We start from the raw sequence: 23,171 nt of genomic DNA on the forward strand, positions 1-23,171 counted from the left end.
GCATCCCACTGCTGGCTTGCTTCTGAAGCTAGGCAGGGTTGGTCCTGGTCGGTCCCTGGATTGGAGACCAGATGCTGCTGGAAGGGGTGTTGGAGGGCCAGTAGGAGGCACCCTTTCCACTGGTCTAAAGAAAAATAGCCCAATACCCCAGGGCAGTGATTGGGGACATTGCTTTGTGTAGGGTGCTGTCTTTAGGATGGGATGTTAAACGGGTGTCCTGACTCTCTGTGGTCACTAAAGATCCCATGACACTTATCGTGAGTAGGGGTGTTAACCCTGGTGTCCTGGCTAAATTCCCAATCTGGCCCTCATATCATCACGGTCACCTAATCATCCCCAGTTTACAATTGGCTCGTTCATCCCCCACTCCTCTCCCCTGTAACTATTCCCCAGGTCGTTGCTGTAAATGAGAATGTGTTCTCAGTCAACTTACCTGGTAAAATAAGGGTAAATTTATATTTATTTGCTTCAATCTCTCAACACAACTGGTGCTTCTATTTGAGTCAGTCGTCTATTTCCTTAATGCACACAGCTTTTGCTTAAAACATTTTTGAAAAGACTACCGCGTTGTTTATTGTAACCATTAAAATAACAAGTCTATCGGAGGTTAGACTTGCAAAGACTAGGCTGCCTATCATACACCCCAATTTCGCCCTTCAGCACCATGGAGAGCAGTATCGGCAATCACCGAAGTCCCGTTTTCTTTTTGGTGGCATCATGGCTTGCAACAATGACAGAATTTTGAAAGAATGTTTTTAATGTACATGACCGTAGGAATATCAAAGCTGTGTCCATGGTAACCTCAAACAATTCATTTAGACCCAGCGTTTATTTGAAACAGGCGTTTATGTGCTGAAATGTGTGCAGATGCCCGACTATTAAAATGTACGTGTGTGTGTAGAGTCAGTATGAATGTGTATGTGTGTGTGAGCAAATTAAGGACTGAGTGAGTGTGTGCATAGTCGGTGCAAAAATAAAAATGTAATACAAGGTTCAATGCATATAGTCCGTGTAGCCATTTTGTTATCTGTTTAGCAGTCTTATGGCTTGGAGATAGAAGCTGGTTAGGAGCCTGTTGGGGTCAGACTTGTTGCTCCGGTACCAGCTGCTGTGCGGAAGCAGAGAGAACAGTCTATGGCTTGGGTAGCTGGATTCTTTAACAATTATCTGGGCCTTCCTTTCATACCGTCTGATATAGAGGTCCTGGATGGCAGGGAGCTCGGCACCAGTGATGTACTGGGCTGTCCGCACCACCCTCTGTAGTGCCATGCGATCGAGGGCCGTGCAGTTGTCATACCAAGCAATGATGCAGCCAGTCAAGATGCTCTCAATTGTGGAATGTAGTTTTTCTATTAATTAGTAAATAGACCAATAAGAAAGAGAGTTCCAAATCTCTCTGCCAATAACAGCTAATTTTCAGTTTTCCCCTCTCCACTCAGACCACTCTGACAGTCCTAGCAAAATTCTTGCTTGAGAAACTGCTCTTTGCTAAGAAGCTATTTTGTTTGTTTTCAATTAAACGGCTGGATTGGACCTTTTTAAAGTCATGCTTGCACTTTTATTTGTATTTCTTTTAACATATGGGTAGTTCTGGGAATCTAACCCACTGTCCTGGCGTTGCAACCGCCATGCTCTAACAACTGAGCTACAGAGGACCACAACGAAATTTGTGTTTGTACTCTATTGGCTGGTTTCCCGGACACAGATTAAGCCTAGTCTCAGAATAAAAAGCACTTAGATTCTCCATTGAGCCCGTTTTTATTAGTTCAGGACTAGGCTTAGTATGGGCAAACTGCCCTAAGTGAATGTCTCAGATTAAAGAGCGGTGAGTGTGTGTGTGTACCTCTTGACAGGTGTACCTCTGTCTGTCCCCAGGTGGGAGGTGTTGTGGGCTGAGGAGCCCACCAGGGTGCTGACTCCCCAGGCCAGGCAGTTCTCCCCCAGCATCACGCAGCTGAGCTTCCCCACCAACTTGATCCGCGTGGAGGTCAACAGCTCCCTGCTAAAGTACTACACGGAGCTGGACGCCGTCGTCCTGCGCGGCCAGAAAGAGAGGCCCATCCTCTCCCTTTATAAGATGCCCAGAATCGACATCTGTGACCTGAGTGACAGCGATGAGGAGCTGTCTGACCCGGGAGTCTCCTTCAGACAGGCCGGGGATGGCAAGCACATTAACCTAGGGAATGGATACTTTGATAAACTGCCCTACGAGGTGGGGAGAATACGCTATTAGACACTCACATATACTACAACACTCGTATATGGTTGCTGGCAGCATTTTCTGTCCACGAAATGGCACTGAAATTTGAAAAAAAAGGTTGGCAATAGTTACAGGACAATTGCAAGATGCTGTTTTCCCAAACAATTCTCGCTTTGGTTTTAAAGATGGACTATGCAGAAATCGCTCCGCCATTTCCTGTTTGCAAACATGTGACTAGTTTGCCTGATTTCAGTTTGTGACTAAAACAAGCAAGTATAGTGTAGAGAATCATTGTACCATCTAAACTGCTATGAAATATATTTTTCATAACCATTTTCAGCTGTTTGAAGCTGGTGTACAAAACTGAAAGTAAAAGACAGAAACGAAACTTAACAATAAAAGCATAGAAATAGCACACACAGAACAGATATAATGCTTCTTAGATGTGGTTTTAATGAGAATGACAGATCTATGACATATTATATATAATTTCTATGTGAATTCGGTTGGGTCTCCCAAAAAGTGAAAATATTTATGTTTAGGGTATCTTGGGCAGTTTTTGTACTTTGCCAGGACTTAATTTGACAAAAGATGTCTCCCATAGACCGACACATACTGTCTTGGACCCATGGAGATATTTGATATTAAGCTTACAAAATAGTAATTTTCATGTTATAAAGACATGTCATATTTTCGAAGACAAGCTGTTCTCTTGGTTTTATGTACTACTCTCCAAACCGCTGCCACTCACCTCACTGAAATACAATATAGCTATTAGCTGCCAGCTGAAAACCTGTTGAACACACAGCGTATTGTTTATTCACTGCACACATACACACCTATTCTCTCTCTACCTCTGTCTTACTGAGAAGCACACTTCCATATTGCACAAACAGGCAGATTCACTGCCACGCTGAAACTCACTGCCACAAGAATATTGCTTTGTGTGTGTGTGTTCCACATACACTTTTTTTTTATTATTCTGCTCTGCCTGACATCATCCCTTCTGTCTCTTTCTTGCTTTTTTTCTTGCTTAGCTTGTCTCTCTCCTCCTCCATCATTATTTATCTGTCTCCCTCTACCCCCTCTCCCACCATCCTCCCTTCTCTCTTATTATCTCTCTGTAATTCTCTCCCTCCTCTCCCCCTGCAGTTGATCCAGCTGATAGTTAGCCACTTGACCCTGCCCGACCTGTGTCGCCTGACCCAGACCTGTAAGCTACTCCACCAGCACTGCTGTGACCCCCTCCAGTACATCCAGCTGAGCCTGCAGCCATACTGGGCTCGCCTCAGTGACACCTCCCTGGGCCACCTGCAGGGCCGCTGCACCCTGCTTCAGAGGCTCAACCTCTCCTGGACCGGCAACCGTGGAGCCCTCACCCTCACCGGCTTCAGCAGGTGAGGCATGGGGCTGGGGGGACTAGAGAATCTGGACATTTGTGGTTCATCGGTCTCTGTCTTCAGAGTGGCATGTGTGTGCCCATCACTTCCGTTGATTTCAGGGTGAGGAACCGTCTGTGTAAATATTGGATTATAAATTGTGCCTTTCTGTATTTTACTTGTGCTAAAAATCTTTATTCTATTCTACTGAGCCATTCACTTTATGTTCGTATTCTTACCTTTTTATTATTTATTGTTGTTGCATTGTTGAGAAGGAACCTGCAAGTAAGCATTTTTTAGTTGGACAGTGTATACCATGTGTATCCCGTACATACAACTAATAAAACTTGAAACTGAAACTAACATAAAGTTGTCAAATCCTGACCTTCCGTGTTAATGTTGTTGCCACGCCACAACACAGGTCTGACCCCCTCCCCCCCTCCTCCCTCTCAGCTTCATGAAGGCGTGTGGTGGGAGCCTGGTGTGTCTGGAGCTGTCGTGTTGTCACTTCCTGAGTGAACCGTGTCTGGAGGTCATCTCCCAGACGTGTCCCGGGCTGCAGGAGCTCAACCTGTCCTCGTGCGACCGCCTCCACCCGCAGGCCTTCACACACATCTCCAAGCTCACCCGCCTGCGCCGGCTAGTGCTCTACCGCACAAAGATAGAGGTACAGTGCCTTCAGAAGTACCCTTTGACTTATTCTACATTTTGTTGTGTTACAGTCTGAATTTTCAAAATGGTTTAAAAAAATAAATAAATCACCTATCTACACACAATACCCCTTAAACCTCTCTGGGATATGTGGGATGTTAGCGTCCCACCTCTACAACAGCCAGTGAAATTGCAGGGCGCCATATTCAAAACAACAGAAATCTCATAATTAAAATTCCTCAAACATACAAGTATTATACACCATTTTAAAGATAAACCTCTTATTAATCCAGCCACAGTGTCCAATTTCAAAAAGGCTTTACGGCGAAAGCATACCATAGGATTATGTTAGGTCAGCGCCTAGTCACAAAAAAACATACATCCATTTTCCAGCCAAAGAGAGGAGTCACAAAAAGCAGAAATAGAGATAAAATTAATCACTAACCTTTGCTGATCTTCATCAGATGGCACTCATAGGACTTCATTTTACACAATACATGTATGTTTTGTTCGATAAAGTTCATATTTATATCCAAAAATCTCAGTTTACATTGGCGCATTATGTTCAGTAATGTTTTGCCTCCAAAACATACAGTGAGTTTGCAGGGAGCCACATCAATTTACAGAAATACTCATCATAAACGTTGATATAAGATACAAGTGTTTTACATAGAATTGAAGATACACTTCTCCTTAATGCAACCGCTGTGTCAGATTTCAAAATACTTTACGGCAAAAGCACACCATGCAATAATCTGAGTACAGCGCTCAGCCACCAAAACAAGCCATACAGCCATGTTGTGGAGTCAACAAAAGTCAGAAATAGCATTATAAATATTCACTTACCTCTTCATCGGAATGCACTCCCAGGAATCCCAGTTCCACAATAAATGTTTGTTTTGTTTCGATAAAGTCCATATTTATGTCCAAATACCTCCTTTTTGTTCGCGCGTTCAGACATGACTTTTCACTGTGAAAGGGCTTTATCTATGTTGCTTGGTGATACGGATTCGCACACATCCTTGCACTTTGAAGAGCGATGATGTCGAGGTGAGTGAAATAAGTAAACAGCAGTTTGGTGTTGTCAATGTTTGATGCTGTGAGATTAGCAAATCATAATTTGGTTGGTACAGGTGAGCACATCCGTGCCAGCGGTCAAGATCGAATGATTGCTCTCTGTCTCATGGAAATAGTTTTAATGTTTAGCTGTGTATAGTCAACTAACTAGTTGGTTGTTTTGTCTTGTTTCTACCAATGTAATTATATGGAAACTGCTTGCTATAGCTAGCTAGCTAATTAGTTAGTCTGTCAGGCAAGAAAAGTTGTGCATAGCGGTAAATTTGGACAGCGCTCACGAAGCGTCAACCTCAGCTGTCACTTTCACTACTACAGACAACCTGCTAACTAGCACTGCAAACTGTCCCAGCTTCGTAACAAATCAGCTAACATTCGTGAACTCTAGTTAGTCTGTCAGGCAAGAAGGCAAGAGTTGATTGGAAGAGAGAGGGAGTGTGTGGAATGGGAGGTGTGTTGCTAACTGTGTCACCAGTGGCGGAACAAGAGTTTTATACATGGGGTGTCCAGGGGGTGGCCAAGGCTACTTCAGGGGGTCCATAGACCATTACAGAAAATGTGTGTGTAACCCTAACCTGGCATCTGAGGAGCATGAATGAATCCTATGATTGCTGATTAGAGGTAGAAGTGATAATTCACTAAATCTGGAGTTCTTCAATGTGGCAGATAGTGTGATCAAAAGGGTTACTTCACTAGAATTCTTTAACATAGTATGAATAGTCAGTGTCTCTACCTCGGAACTGCAGCTCAATTTCTTTCTTTCTCTCACACACACACACACACACACACACACACACACACACACACACACACACACACACACACACACACACACACACACACACACACACACACACACACACACACAATGTACTCACATACTGGAGAGACTTGGGTCACTCTGTTTTCATGAATATATCATCTGTGTCTATAAGTGTTATAAGAGTCTATAAAATATTTTCAGAAAATTAAGCTCAAGCACCAAGGAGATAAGATAGCATTTGTGTGTTACATAAATTACATAGTTTATTTACAAAAAAACACTGCAATTTGACATACCTGGTATCAAGCAGAAATGGACTTGAAAAATAAAAAAATATTTTGATGCCCATCAATATTACAAACTTACAGTATCATATTTGTGCCCATATATATTATGTTAACTAATAGCAAAGAAAAGTTTTGGAATTGGCCTAATCAAGACCAAATGAAATCTGTGTGACATGATACCCTTTGGATTGATCATTTTAGAAAGTCAGTGTACTAGTTAGTACACAGTGCAGGTTTTAATCATGACCAGAGGGAAAGCCTAAGTGCCAAATTATCCTAGGTAGATTTAAAACAGCATAATTCTGCGGTTCTGGTGAGAACTGGAAAAATGTTTCACAAATTCATCCATGTTGAGGGAGCGTGCCCTCCTTGACTCAACACTGAGAATTCCGAGGAGACTTAACATGTCATCAACCATTGTTGTCTTATGGTGGGTTTTTAATCAGTTTTAAAGCTTAGAAGCTTCTCTCGCAAGACGCACTGCTGACTGGTGTAACAGAAATCTTACAATGTCAAAATAGCTCATGGAAGGCCTATTTATAAGGTTCTAGAAACACAACAAAGTCAAGGAGAGTAGACAATCTGTCCCTTCCACTTTTCTCTCTCCTATTAAGAAGCCGCTTGGTTTGATGAAACCTCATGTTTGAGGTCCTCTAAGTCTGACTCAAAGGTCTGAGCAAAGGGAAACAGAGGCTCCTCATTCAAGAATGTTGTACTCTTTGGGTTGAGCGACTGGACCCCTTCCATTATCTTGCAATTCTTTGAAAAACGCCTCTGCAGCTCAGCTGTGAGACTGTCAAGCTCCTGATAAAAGATAGCTCTTTGGTGGCTCTCACCATCACTTTGGTCTCTATTTTTCTGTCCTACAGTGCTCATCATCAATGAGTCGTAAAATCTTAAGCTTGTTTTGGGTCTTTTACACACTGTACACTTATTTTGCAGTGCTCTGCAATCTCTTCAACTAGGGATGCACAATATATCAGTGAACATATCGGAATTGTCCGATATTAGCTAAAAATGCCAACATCGGTATTGCATCGGCCAAGGTTAATGCCGATGTTAAAAACTGATATCAAAGCTACCCTGCATACCTATATAACGCACAGTTGAAGTCGGAAGTTTACATACACCTTAGCCAAATACATTTAAACTCAGTTTTTCGCAATTCCTGACATTTAATCCAAGTTCCCTTTCTTTGGTCAGTTAGGATCACCACTTTATTTTAAGAATGTGAAATGTCAGAATAATAGTAGAAAGAATGATGTATTTCAGCTTTTATTTCTTTCATCACATTCCCAGTGGGTCAGAAGTTTACATACACTCAATTAGTATTTGGTAGCATTGCCTTTAAATGGTTTAACTTGGGTCAAATGTTTTGTGTAGCCTTCCACAAGCTTCCCACAATAAGTTGGGTGAATTTTGGTCCATTCCTCCTGACAGACCTGGTGTAACTGAGTCCGGTTTGTAGGCCTCCTTGCTCGCACACGCTTTTTCAGTTCTGCCCACAAATTTCTATGGGATTGAGGTCAGGGCTTTGTGATGGGCACTCCAATACCTTGACTTTGTTGTCCTTAAGACATTTTGCCACAACTTTGGAAGTATGCTTGGGGTCATTTAACATTTGAAAGACCCATTTGTGACCAAGCTTTAACTTCCTGACTGATGTCTTGAGATGTTGCTTCAATATATCCACATCAATTTCCTACCTCATGATGCCATCTATTTTGTGAAGTGCACCAGTCCCTCCTGCAGCAAAGCACCCCCACAACATGATGCTGCCACCCCCGCGCTTCACAGTTGGGATGGTGTTCTTCGGCTTGCAAGCCTCCCCCTTTTTCCTCCAAACATAATGATGGTCATTATTGCCAAACAGTTCTATTTTTGATTCATCAGACCAGAAGACATTTCTCCCAAAACGTACGATATTTGTCCCCATGTGCAGTTGCAAACCGTAGTCTTGCTTTTTTATGGCGGTTTTGGAGCCGTGGCTTCTTCCTTGCTGAGTGGCCTTTCAGGTTATGCCGATATAGGACTCGTTTTACTTTTGTACCGGTTTCCTCCAGCATCTTCATAAGGTCCTTTGCTGCTGTTCTAGGATTGATTTGCACTTTTCGCACCAAAGTACGTTCATCTCAAGTAGACAGAACGCGTCTCCTTCCTGAGCGGTATGACGGCTGCGTGGTCCCATTGTGCTTATACTTGCATACTGTTGTTTGTAGAGATGAACGTGGTACCTTCAGGCGTTTGCAAATTTCTCCCAAGGATGAACCAGACTTGTGGAGGTCTACCATTTTTTTTCTGAGGTCTTGGCTGATTTCTTTTGATTTTCCCATGATGTCAAGCAAAGAAGCACTGAATTTGAAGGTAGGCCTTGAAATACATCCACAGGTACACCTCCAATTGACTCAAATGATGTCAATTAGCCTATCAGAAGCTTCTAAAGCCATGACATCATTTTCTGGAATTTTCCAAGCTGTTTAAAGGCACAGTCAATGTGTATGTAAACTTCTGACCCACTGAAATTGTGAATTATAAGTGAAATAATCTGTCTGTAAACAATTGTTGGAAAAATTACTTGTCATGCGCAAAGTAGACGTCTTAACCGACTTGCCAAAACTATAGGAATTTGTGGAGTGCTTGAAAAACGAGTTTTAATGACTCCAACCGAAGTGTATGTAAACTTTCGACTTCAACTGTAGGTACATGACGTAATAACACTACGTCAAATTTTGCGCCTCACGTGCAACACAGCATTCCTAACCTAGCCCACACAAAGTTTGCTGTGTGGATCAAGCAGTCAACAAGTCGAGCAGTTATTTGAAAGAGTAAGAAAATTTCAGCGAGACAACTCAAAGCCGAAATCCATTAAAGCCAAGATAATGCAATTCATTGCCCTTGATAATAAATCGTTCTCTGTTGTGGGTGATGTTGGCGTTCACCGACTGGTCGAGCACCGGAACACTCTACCAAGTGCGCTATTTTTCAGATGTTGCCCATTCCGGAGTTACACAGTAATAGCGTCACTGCTATTATCTTCATGACATACATACTATGGAACGCCGTTTGGGTCTTTGCGTGTCAAAAAAGATACAGTAGCACTGTCAAAGCTGGACAAAAAAGTCTGCAAACAAGTAAACACCGGCCACGAATGATGTGTTAACAATACCACGTTGGTAATAAAGCATAATTTGTTCGACCGCAACTTCTGGGGTAGCATGCTTTAGCTTGGTACCTAGCTAGCACCAATACAACCAGCCTGAAAACAATGACCAGTAGAAACTGCAGTCATTTTCATCATTCTTAGCAATGATTTAGAAATGCTTGTAAGTATTAGCTAGGTTGCCACTTGTTGTTCGCCTATTGAAATTGAACTTCAGTTCATGAAAATAAATAGCTAACCAGCTACTTAACCCTGTTGCCCAAAGCTAACGTTATAAGCAGCCAGCTAGCTTCATCTGGCTAGTGAGGCTCGACTAGACCGGGTTGTGTTGTGAAGCTAGCCACAATAAGGATTAGGCACAATAGTGGAATTTGCGGTTTGCCTTCTGAAGGCTAAACGCAAAGTCCACTGTTGTGGCTAATCCTTATTGTGGCTAGCTTCACATAGATGGGTCCGACCACCATTAATCAAATAAGAACTGTCTTATAAATTAGGGTTATTTTAGATGATGACACATAGCTATATAATTAGCTAGATAACTATAGCTACTGAAACAGATGTCGTGTTATTTGGCACATCAAATAGTGTTATTTGACATGTATCATTTTTGTCACGCAAAGACCCAAACGGCGTTCCATAGAAATCCTGGTTGAGAATGAAACGACTAAACATCGAAACAGCACAGCAAGTAAGTGAAAGAAATATAGGTTTTGATTATGTTTTACTGGTAATGGGGACATACGTAAATGGCAACAAAATAACTTTTTGGTCACAGTGTTGTGTGTGTGTGTGTAACCTTTATTTAACTAGGCAGGTCAGTTAAGAACAAATTCTTATTTGCAATGACGGCTCAGGCAATGCTGGGCCAATTGTGCGCCGCCCAATGGGACTCCCAATAACTACCGGATGTGATACAGCCTGGATTCGAACCAGGGACTGTAGTGACGCCTCTTGCATTGAGATGCAGTGCCTTAGACCGCTGCGTCCATGTGTGTTTGTGTTAACTATTTAATTGTACTAGAATGCTTAAAAGGATGCAAACATTTTTAATATCGGGTATCGGGTTTTGTTGGCAAGGAAAATATCGGATATCGGTATTGGCCAAAAATGTCATATCGGTGCATCTCTATCTTTAACCTCTTTCTATAGTTCTCCAAAGTAACCCTCACTTCTGTAGTGCTGTAATGTGTCTGTAAGGGCTAGAGCCACTGCCCTTGCTAGGTCAAGAGAGCTTGATTGGAGCATGTCAGAAAGGCATTTGGCATCACCAAGCACTTTACAAAAGGTAACCAAAAGCCCAATGAAATGTAAATCTATCTGAGAAAAAAGGCCCCTTGCCTCCACTGATCTATCACCACTACTTTCAAGTGTGATATCCTGTAGCACTCTCAGAACTGCTGGAAGCCTGTCCCTCCGATTCCGGCATGCCATGTATCTGCATGCCCACCTTACATCCGTAAGTCTCTGTAGTTCCCTGGGCTGCTGCTGTGGATACAGCTCTTTCTGAACTGCAAGCCACTTGAGATGAACGTACGAGCCAGATACAAAGTTATAAAGCTTCTGCAGGAGAGCAAAAACGTGAACTGCCTCAGGCACTGATTTTACAGCATGGACAAGAACCAAATTCAAACAATGTGCATTATAGTGCACATAAAATGCAAATCTTGCACTGTTTTACAAGTTTATTTCTGTAGTCCAGACCATGTTTTTCAAGGCAATCAATTATCATTTATTGAGACCTGCTGCATCTAAGCTTTCAGCTGACTGAAAGTGTAAAAAGCTTTCATGGATGGCCCCGTTGTAACATTACCTCACAACTAAAGACTTTTGTTATTTTTTCTGTAAATCTTTGGTTTCATCTTCAATTACACTAAAAACGTCACTTTCTTTTACTTTTCTTGCTATTTCACTTTGTACCATCTCAGCTAAGCATTCAAGAACTTTGTTCTAGATTTGGTGGCTTGTGTACTTAGCATTGCCACATGCATTCATCCTTTTCTCTATGAGAGGGTCATGCTTTGCTATTTCTTCACAAAATGACCATTAGACTCTCTGACCTCTCTGCGCTATATTTTGAGTGGCAGTTAATAGGAGCACATCTGCAATTGTTTTAATGTAAGCACAGTTTTCCTCCCCTTTTTCCTGTCCTCATTTATGACATCTCTAACATTGATGAGTTGCTGTCAATAGCCCTTTTATGCTGATTCCAAGCATACATATCGTTGGTATGATGCTCTGCCTTCGAATGGAGCTTAAACCCAGAATCTTTAAACAGTGCCTTTTTCCAGTTACAAAAACCTGACTGTGTTGTGAAGGCAGATTCAGGTGTATTGGACAGAGAAAAATGCCTACAGGCGAAACAATAAGTCAAATCTTGATTTACAGAATATTCAAGCCATGAATTGTCCTTATACCAGGAGCTGTTGAATGCCCTTTTCCTAGTACCATGCTGAGTTCTGGGAAATGTTTTCAAACACGGCTGTACAGGAGGGACCCTCTTCTCTGGATCTTGAAATGTCTGAAATGCACGTTAAATAATATGTCATATCTCTATGGAAATGTATAATTAAAGGTTCCACAAGATTAGATACTAACAGCTGCTAACTAAAATGCGTAGTTCAAGGTATAGGCCTGGCCTACCATTGGGTCCTTTTGGAACAGCATATCTGGTGCTTGATGTAGTTGTAAGGGGCTCGATGACATCTCCTGGCAGCTCTGGCTCACTGTCTTGCTCAGAGCCAGAGGTCTCTGTGTCATCCCTTGATACATCTATTACATTAAAAGAACACAAGAACCATTAGTGTATAATCACAATACAAATGCCACAGCCATCAAAACAAGAACACATTAATCAATAACCAACATTTTTTAAAGCGAGGCTTAATCTGACAATCTATTACAAGCTGAAGCTAAACTTAAATTCTGAACTGGGCATGTGACTGACTGCCTGGTAGATGCTCTGATCTGGTGCTGGTAGACTGGGTCCTTGTGAAGTCTGACCACACTGACTCTGTCGGTGATGATGCAAGTGCTGGTGTCTGTTTGCACCTGATCTGCCTGTTTGTGCTTCTTTAAAAAGAAGTCTGTTATCGCTCCCTTTCTTTTCATGTTTAATTGACCCTAAGCAAAAATAAGATGGTTACATCTAAGCATCCAATTACCCACATTTTAGTCCAATCTCAATCTTAATTACAAATCCCAATTATCATAACTGTATCTTAAAATCAACTACCAGCCTAAGTTACTAGTTAGATCATGGCTAGCCCTACTCTGCAGTAAGTAACTTAGCTAGCTATAATTTCTTACATCTTTACGATAGCAAACAGGCTATCTGCAAATTGTGGTAATCTTTTGAGTAACGTTAACAGATTGATAATAACAATTGTTCGTTTTGAGTTCAAGTAGGAAAATCTAACTGAGTTAATGGATTTCAAGTTGCTGAATGTTAACTTGCTGAACACTGACAGCTGTAGCCTACTAGTTACCCCACATTAGCTATCTCTCTTATTCTTCTGTATGTTCTTCTTATTCTTCTCGCAACCAACCTTAATATTCTCTCTTCCTCGATTTGAAAACGTTAAAATAAATGCTTCTTTCAACAAGAGGTGAAATGAGATGTCAATCAGCATCAAACTGCCAGTAGTGAATTACATTTTAGGGTGGCACCCCTCTGGTGCCACGCCTGTCTATCACATCATTTTATTATGGAAACCCCTTATTAGGAAGAGAGTATGTGTATGGTTGAGATAAAGGAAGAACGAGACAGGGAGCGACATTATGTTCCTGACTTACAATTGTATCCTATTTGTTGCTCCTCTTCTCTCCCTCTGTTACTGTTGCTCTAGGTCAGTGAAAGCGAAGGAAGTGATGTCGAGAGTCAGGGCTCAGCAGTAAAAGGCAGGGAGTCAGAGATGATTGGAGGGATAGAGATGTGTAGGGAGAGAGGAAGTGGAGGAGGGAGAAAAGAGTGGAGAGAGAGGGAGCACACCCGAGAGGGGAGCCTACATTTCCATGGCGTGTCTGTCTTAAGTCCCACCATTCACCCTTGTACCACACAGCCTGGGCCTAAAGTGACAGTGGCATGGGTTTTGGAGTTTAAAAGTAGTAGGAACTTCTATCTGTTTCAGAGCTTGTAATGGATCACAACAAGAAAATGGACTGAGTTGACCATCTTGACCAACTGAGGAGCTATTACAATGTTGGACGCACAGATAGATAATGGTGGAAGTATGTGTTTTGGTTATGCTCAACATTGCCATCATAAGCGTACATTATATGGGGGACCCTGCAAAGGCCCCCTCCCAGAAACCACAGGCGCTGGTTCCTGAAGGCATTCAAAATGCTCCTTGTGCTTTCCCTTTGATATTACTAAAGTGGCAGGAAGAGGGGAGCGAAGAGTGTGAGTTCAGGGCGTGTGGATCGAGTTGTAACTCATTTGAAAGCAGGTGAAGTTTGAAGTGCACAAGAGGGTGAGTGGTGTGCATCCGGAGTGGACGCAGTGCAAAGAGTGGGAGATGTGTAGAAACCTCCTTTGGGTGCACGACGTGTTCTATGCCACTTTGCAGGATGGGGCCGTGCTTCCAGAAGTTCTATGTTGTAGGCTAAATGCAAACACTAAAGTGGCAGTGTGACGTATGAATTTGTCCTACAAATTCTTTTGTCTCTGAACAGTTGTGGTGTTTTGTATATTCTATTTTCCTGTCTCTATCTAATACTTGTTGCATTCACTGAATTGTTGTCAAAGTAGGCTACTCTTTCTATATTTTGTCAGCCCTGGTCTGTACTAAATCTTACTGAGAGAGGTTACCTACGTTTTGAAATTCTATAGTCTCTGAATAGTTGTTTGCATTTCTACATTGTTACAGAAGTAAGAGTCATTGTCAATCAAATAGCCTACTCTGTGTGCGTTTTGAAATAGTTTCTGAATATTGTCCTCTGGTCACATTTTGGATAATTTATTTATTAATATGTAAATAATTTTTATAAGTTTGGGTTGTACTTGGTACATTTTTAAGTGAGTAATTTAAGTCAAATTTACTACAATTTAAAAACTGTAGTTTTTTTTTGTTGTTGAGTGTTAATCCTTTTTTGAAAGTGTCTTTACACAACGGAAGACAAAATGAGTGTATTTCTATTGACATGAATGTGGTGTCATATTAAACGAGGTTGTGCTCTTTAAAACTAAGTTAACTTGTAATTGTCATTTGTTCTTTGTTTTTGAGCTATGTCTGTTTGAAATGTTTGAGAATTAGCATTATCTTGAAAATACTCAGCAATCTACAGCAGCATTCTAGAATTATATTGGCGTTGGGTTAAACACTATTATTGCACACTGAGTGAGTCCATGCAATTTACAGTTGAAGTCGGAAGTTTACCTACACTTAGGTTGGAGTCATTAAAACTCGTTTTTCAACCACTCCACAAATTTCTTGTTAACAAACTATAGTTTTGGCAAGTCAGTTAGGACATCTACTTTGTGCATGACACAAGTAACTTGTCCAACAATTGTTTACAGACAGATAATTTCACTTATAATTCACTGTATCACAATTCCAGTTGGTCAGAAGTTTACATACACTAAATTGGCTGTGCCTTTAAACAGCTTGGAAAATTCCAGAAAATGATGTCATGGCTTTAGAAGCTTCTGATAGGCTAATTGTCATCATTTGAGTCAATTGGAGTTGTACCTGTGGATGTAGTTCAAGGCCTACCTTCAAACTCAGTGCCTCTTTGCTTGACATCATGGAAAAATGAAAAGAAATCATCCAAGACCTCAGAAAAAAAATTGTAGACCTCCACAAGTCTGGTTCATCCTTGGGAGCAATTTCCAAATGCCTGAAGGTACCACGTTCATCTGTACAAACAACAGTACGCAAGTATAAACACCATGGGACCATGCAGCCGTGTTCTGTCTCCTAGAGATGAACGTACTTTGGTGCAAAAAGTGCAGATCAATCCCAGAACAACAGCAAAGGACTTTGTGAAGATGCTGGAGGAAACGGGTACAAAAGTATCTATATCCAGAGTAAAACGAGTCCCATATCGACATAACCTGAAAGGCCGTTCAGCAAGGAAGAAGCCACTGCTCCAAAACCGCAATAAAAAAAGCCAGACTACGGTTTGCAACTTCACATGGGGACAAAGATCGTACTTTTTGAGAAATGTCCTCTGATCTGATGAATCAAAAATAGAAATGTTTGGCCATAATGACCATCGTTATATTTGGAGGAAAAAGGGGGAGGCTTGCAAGCCGAAGAACACCATCCCAACTGTGAAGCACGGGGGTGGCAGCATCATGTTGTGGGGGTGCTTTGCTGCAGGAGGGACTGGTGCACTTCACAAAATAGATGGCGTCATGAAGAGGAAAATTATGTGGATATATTAAAGCAACATCTCAAGACATCAGTCAGGAAGTTAAAGCTTGGTCGCAAATGGGTCTTCCAAATGTTAAATGACCCCAAGCATACTTCCAAAGTTGTGGCAAAATGTCTTAAGGACAACAAAGTCAAGGTATTGGAGTGGCCATCACAAAGCCCTGACCTCAATCCCATAGAACATTTGTGGGCAGAACTGAAAAAGCGTATGCAAGCAAGGAGGCCTACAAACCTGACCGAGTTACACCAGCTCTGTCAGGAGGAATGGGCCAAAATTCACCCAACTTATTGTGGGAAGCTTGTGGAAGGCTACCAGAAACGTTTGACCCAAGTTAATCAATTTAAAGGCAATGCTACCAAATACTAATTGAGTGTATGTAAACTTCTGACCCACTGGGAATGTGATGAAAGAAATAAAAGTTGAAATAATAATTTTCTCTACTATTATTCTGACATTTCACATTCTTAAAATAAAGTGGTGATCCTAACTGACCTAAGACAGGGAATTTCTACTTGGATTAAATGTCAGGAATTGTGAAAAACTGAGTTTAAATGTATTTGGCTAAGGTGTATGTAAACTTCCGACTTCAACTGTACGTTATATAGGTATGCAGGGTAGCTTTACATTTACATTTAAGTCATTAAGCAGACGCTCTTATCCAGAGCGACTTACAAATTGGTGCATTCACCTTATGATATCCAGTGGAACAACCACTTTACAATAGTGCATCTAAATCTTTTAAGGGGGGGGGTTAGAAGGATTACTTATCTATCCGGTATTCCTTAAAGAGGTGGGGTTTCAGGTGTCTCTGGAAGGTGGTGATTGACTCCGCTGTCCTGGCGTCGTGAGGGAGCTTGTTCCACCATTGGGGTGCCAAAGCAGCGAACAGTTTTGACTGGGCTGAGCGGGAACTGTGCTTCCTCAGAGGTAGGGGGGCCAGCAGGCCAGAGATGGATGAACGCAGTGCCCTTGTTTGGGTGTAGGGCCTGATCAGAGCCTGAAGGTATGGAGGTGCCGTTCCCTTCACAGCTCCGTAGGCAATCACCATGGTCTTGTAGCGGATGCGAGCTTCAACTGGAAGCCAGTGGAGAGAGCGGAGGAGCGGGGTGACGTGAGAGAACTTGGGAAGGTTGAACACCAGACGGGCTGCGGCGTTCTGGATGAGTTGTAGGGGTTTAATGGCACAGGCAGGGAGCCCAGCCAACAGCGAGTTGCAGTAATCCAGACGGGAGATGACAAGTGCCTGGATTAGGACCTGCGCCGCTTCCTGTGTGAGGCAGGGTCGTACTCTGCGAATGTTGTAGAGCATGAACCTACAGGATCGGGTCACCGCCTTGATGTTAGTGGAGAACGACAGGGTGTTGTCCAGGATCACGCCAAGGTTCTTAGCACTCTGGGAGGAGGACACAAGGGAGTTGTCAACCGTGATGGCGAGATCATGGAACGGGCAGTCCTTCCCCGGGAGGAAGAGCAGCTCCGTCTTGCCGAGGTTCAGCTTGAGGTGGTGATCCGTCATCCACACTGATATGTCTGACAGACATGCAGAGATGCGATTCGCCGCCTGGTTATCAGAAGGGGGAAAGGAGAAGATTAATTGTGTGTCGTCTGCATAGCAATGATAGGAGAGACCATGTGAGGATATGACAGAACCAAGTGACTTGGTGTATAGCGAGAATAGGAGAGGGCCTAGAACAGAGCCCTGGGGGACACCAGTGGTGAGAGCGCATGGTGCGGAGACAGATTCTCGCCACGCCACCTGGTAGGAGCGACTTGTCAGGTAGGACGCAATCCAAGCGTGGGCCGCGCCGGAGATGCCCAACTCTGAGAGGGTGGAGAGGAGGATCTGATGGTTCACAGTATCAAAGGCAGCAGATAGGTCTAGAAGGATGAGAGCAGAGGAGAGAGAGTTAGCTTTAGCAGTGCGGAGAGCCTCCGTGACACAGAGAAGAGCAGTCTCAGTTGAATGCCCAGTCTTGAAACCTGACTGATTAGGATCAAGAAGGTCATTCTGAGAGAGATAGCAGGAGAGCTGGCCAAGGACGGCACGTTCAAGAGTTTTGGAGAGAAAAGAAAGAAGGGATACTGGTCTGTAGTTGTTGACATCGGAGGGATCGAGTGTAGGTTTTTTCAGAAGGGGTGCAACTCTCGCTCTCTTGAAGACGGAAGGGACGTAGCCAGCGGTCAAGGATGAGTTGATGAGCGAGGTGAGGTAGGGGAGAAGGTCTCCGGAAATGGTCTGGAGAAGAGAGGAGGGGATAGGTTCAAGTGGGCAGGTTGTTGGGCGGCCGGCCGTCACAAGACGCGAGATTTCATCTGGAGAAAGAGGTCAAAGCACAGGGTAGGGCAGTGTGAGCAGGACCAGCGGTGTCGTTTGACTTAGCAAACGAGGATCGGATATCGTCAACCTTCTTTTCAAAATGGTTGACGAAGTCATCCGCAGAGAGGGAGGAGGGGGGGAGGGGGAGGAGGATTCAGGAGGGAGGAGAAGGTAGCAAAGAGCTTCCTAGGGTTAGAGGCAGATGCTTGGAATTTAGAGTGGTAGAAAGTGGCTTTAGCAGCAGAGACAGAAGAGGAGAATGTAGAGAGGAGGGAGTGAAAGGATGCCAGGTACGCAGGGAGGCGAGTTTTCCTCCATTTCCGCTCGGCTGCCCGGAGCCCTGTTCTGTGAGCTCGTAGTGAGTCGTCGAGCCACGGAGCAGGAGGGGAGGACCGAGCCGGCCTGGAGGATAGGGGACAGAGAAAATCAAAGGATGCAGAAAGGGAGGAGAGGAGGGTTGAGGAGGCAGAATCAGGAGATAGGTTGGAGAAGGTTTGAGCAGAGGGAAGAGATGATAGGATGGAAGAGGAGAGAGTAGCGGGAGAGAGAGAGCGAAGGTTGGGACGGCGCAATACCATCCGAGTAGGGGCAGAGTGAGAAGTGTTGGATGAGAGCAAGAGGGAAAAGGATACAAGGTAGTGGTCGGAGATTTGGAGGGGAGTTGCAATGAGATTAGTGGAAGAACAGCATCTATCTAATCAGCTTTGATATCAGTTTTTAACATTGGCATTAACCTTGGCCGATGCAATACCGATGTTGGCATTTTTAGCTAATATCGGACGATTCCGATATGTTCACTGATATATTGTGCATCCCTAGTTGAAGAGATTGCAGAGCACTGCAAAATAAGTGTACAAACAGTGTGTAAAAGACCCAAAACAAGCTTAAGATTTTACGACTCATTGATGATGAGCACTGTAGGACAGAAAAATAGAGACCAAAGTGATGGTGAGAGCTACCAAAGAGCTATCTTTTATCAGGAGCTTGACAGTCTCACAGCTGAGCTGCAGAGGCGTTTTTCAAAGAATTGCAAGATAATGCAACTGTATATGACTTGTTAAGCAAATATTTACTCCTGAACTTATTTAGGCTTGCCATGAACAAAGGGGTTGAATATTTATTAACGCAAGACCTTGCAGTTTTTCATTTTTAATTATAATTTGTAAACATTTAAAAAAACATAAATTCCACTTTGACATTAGTGTTATGTGTAGGCCAGTGACCAAAAAATCCAAAATTAATACATTTTAATTTCAGGCTGTAACACAACAAATTGTGAAAAAAGCAGTGGGGTGTGAGTACTTTCTGAAGGCGCCGTATGCTAAATAAGGATGTTAACCGTTAACCGGTTAGCCACCAAAAATACATTTGACCGGCCATGCTTATCAATCTATAGGTTGATTTGCATAATTTTTGGGAATTAAATTGGCATGTGTGTATTTTCGTTAGCTCATGTATCTTACTTATCACACGTGCACATGATACAGAGCCTAGTCTAAGGAGCGGAATGGCCTATCAACTGTCAGACAGCTCGAGAGCAACTCCTCAAAAAGCTGGTAGCCTACTGGAGTGAAACATGCTTTTATAAGCCCAGTCATTGTGTAACAAATAACAATTCTAAATGCAATCGCGTGTTAACTGTTTTGATGGCCACAATTTAAAAATTTACAATTTGTATTTCTCAATCTCAACTCGTAATAAAAACGCGCCTCCCATTCGCCATTCGTGTGCATAGGCTATTCTCAACAGTAGGCAGGCTATCAGCTCGTCACCCAACACTTTACTATGTGAGCTTGAGGCAGTATTTTTAAAATGTGTATTTATTTAACCTTTATTTAATTAAGCAAGTCAGGTATGAACAAATTGTTATTTACAGTGACGGCCAAACCCTAACCCGGACGACACTAGGCCAATTGTTCTCCGCCGTATGGGACTCCCAATCACGGCCGGTTGTGATGAAGCCTGGAATCGAACCAGGGTCTGTAGTGACGCCTCTAGCACTGAGATGCAGTGCCTTAGACCGTTGCGCCAATTGTTTGAAACCTGAAAGTTTTACCTCCCAGTAACGAGGAAAGTCCTACCTTGCTTCAAAGTAGCCTACCCAAAATCCATCCATAGAAAGACTTCATGCCATTAACCAGCATTTCTTTCCTCTTCTATTGGTTTTCATATCAACTTTATTTCATTGTCTGGAAGCCAAAGGAACAAAACTAGTCATGTTAGCAACCCATCCTAGTTTTTGCGATTAGATTCCCCCTCTTTCTAAATTTCACATATGTCACATATGGAACCGCCCGTTAGGTGTGCTGTTTAGAACAGTGATGCTATTGCTCCTTCTGTCCGGTGTGGCTCAGTTGGTAAGAATGTGGTAAGAGCGTTATTATTATTTATTTCCACAGGAAAGTCATACTGACACTAGGGTCTCTTTTACAGATGAGCCCTGCATAAAAACCTCAAACACATAGAGTATACAAAATTACTCAACATATTAAGAAAAACGGACACATTTTATCAACAAAAAGGTCTCCGATCATCACTCAGAACTGACCAAGGGGGACCAGAACATCTCATTTCAGAGAGCTCTGGAAGTTGTTCCACATAAAGGGCGTAAAAAACCTAACAGCAGCTTTACCCAACTGTGTGGAGAGCGAAGGGGAGTCTAGTGTTATCCAAGCCTGAGACCTGGTTTGGTCATTTGTACGTCTAAATTGAATTAATGATGATAGATACATAGGAAGTTTCTGTATGAGAGCTTTGTAGATAAACACAATAAAATGCTGCTCTCTCCTTGCATACAAAGAGGCCCAACCCACTTTTTGATACAAAATACAATGGTGATTTCTATAACCATCAACAAAAATTAACTTAAGGGCACAATGGAAAACAGCATCTAAGTGGTTTAAGTGTAGATGCTGCTGCATGCATATAAATAATATCCCCATTATTAAAGAAACCAACCTTGAACTTCAACTTCTTTACCAGCTCAGTGACATGTTTTTTTAAATGACAGTTTGTCATCAAGCCAGCCCAGATACCAAGATATTTGTAGGAAGGAACTCGCTCAATTTGTGTACTGTTCAAACTAGTAATTACAAATTCCTTTAAATCTGGGTTATGGGACCTAGGGAAAAAAAGCATGTGTTTTGTTTGCGTTTAGCACTAACTTTAGATCCAATAGTGACCTCCGCAGTGCTTGAAAATCAGGCTTGGCCAACCGATGGAGCAACACTGTTTCATATGCATTTTACAGCATTACCGATGTTATTTATATAGATTGTGAACAGTAGTGGGCCGAGTATCGAACCTTGGGGCACCCATTTATGTAACTTAAGCATGATGCCGCCACCAAGGTTGTGGGTTCAATTCCCACAGAGATCACATACTAAAAATGTATGCAATCACTGCATTGTGTCACTTTGGTTAAAAGTGTTTGCAAGTAGCATATATTGAGACGATGTTGTAACACAAATTCCGCCATATTTTTAGGCTAATGCACATTGGCATATTGGTGGTGTATGGGTTAAGAGGTAGTTGAGTTTCCTATTAGATACATGGCCTGTGCATGGCACCATTGTGGTTTACGTAGGACTAATTCTCTGCTGTCATCATTTGTAATGAACTCAGAGTTTGGGTCCTGTTCTCGCCCAGGCCTGCTACAAAACTTTACAGGGCATTTCTGAGTGTTGTTCTCATGTTTCAGCCTTTCCTAAGGCAGACACCATACCGTAGTCTTTCCAGTGCAGTGAGGTTGAGGTCTAAGCTTTCAGGTTGTTTACTGTAGGCAGGCTGTGTGTGTCTGCAGTCCTATGTGTCATCAAGCCCTGTTGTCTGTCATTAAGTTGTCACTGGTATAATTAAATAGTTCTCTGACTGTCAAAAGGCATAAAAAGAGACCACCAAACACACACTCTCGAAACACATAGCATACACATCAGAGATGCTTGCTAAAGTACACGTCACGCACGCTCAATTGCCATTGGGTGGCATGTTGACAGTTACACATTGAAATCTCACCTCTATCCCTGTCTAGCAATGGTGGATAGGTGGTAAGCAAATGTATTTTTTTTACGTTTTGAAATGTTATACTACCCTAATACTGTTGAGTTATGTGTTTGCCAGACTTGGAGAGATATTGAATAACATGGGTAGACCTGTTATTGTAATTTTTGACGTGACACCTTTGATACACATTCCTCAGTCTCATTTTACTGTGTGTGTACAAAAAGGGGTGCAATCATCATATTTTGGGTCAGTTGATAGAGAAAATGTCAAAGTTGAATTAAGTTTCTATCTCACTTGCTTTGTTTATGTTGCTGCAGCAAACAGCCATGTTGAGCATCCTAACCTTCTGTATTGAGCTGAGACACCTCAACCTGGGGAGCTGTGTGATGGTAAGATGCCCCCCCACAAATACACTCATTATCATACACTCTTCTCTTGCACCAGATAGACATTCTAGGATCAGCCTAACCCCTTAACTCTGAACCACAACCAAGAATCATGACAATTGATTCAGTCATTCTGTGTTAGCAAACAGCCCCTATGTTCTCCCTGCAGATAGAGGACTATGACGTGGTGGCCAGCATGCTGGCTGTCCGCTGCCGCTCACTGCGCTCCCTGGACCTGTGGCGCTGCAGAAACCTGACGGAGCGTGGCCTGGCCGAGCTGGCTGCAGGATGCAGATTACTGGAGGAGCTGGACCTGGGCTGGTGCTCCACACTGCAGAGCAGCTCGGGCTGCTTCCAGCACCTGGCCCGCAACCTGCAGTGCCTGAGGAAGCTCTTCCTCACTGCGAACCGCACCGTGTGCGACTCGGACATTGAGGAGCTGGCTGCCAACTGCCCCGCACTGCAGCACCTCGACATACTGGGTAGGTACTACCTCCCTCCCTCTTTCTTTCTTAATCTTAATCTATCTCTCTTTCTCTCTGTCTATCACACAAGTTAATATTAAGTCATTTTAGGT

General features: G+C 42.8%; 1 protein-coding gene across 1 annotated transcript in view; it reads left to right on the forward strand.

The window, feature by feature from the left end:
• Positions 1-23,171, forward strand: part of LOC106584038 (F-box/LRR-repeat protein 4-like) — a 37,952-nt gene that overhangs the window by 12,671 nt on the left and 2,110 nt on the right. The window contains exons 4-8 of the mRNA XM_014168851.2: positions 1,876-2,212; positions 3,353-3,597; positions 4,033-4,246; positions 22,526-22,597; positions 22,764-23,076. Coding sequence (XP_014024326.1) covers positions 1,876-2,212; positions 3,353-3,597; positions 4,033-4,246; positions 22,526-22,597; positions 22,764-23,076 — 1,181 coding nt within the window. The remainder of the gene's footprint in view (positions 1-1,875; positions 2,213-3,352; positions 3,598-4,032; positions 4,247-22,525; positions 22,598-22,763; positions 23,077-23,171) is intronic.

This window comes from Salmo salar, chromosome ssa02, assembly GCF_905237065.1.
Source record: "Salmo salar chromosome ssa02, Ssal_v3.1, whole genome shotgun sequence".
NCBI lineage: Eukaryota > Metazoa > Chordata > Actinopteri > Salmoniformes > Salmonidae > Salmo > Salmo salar.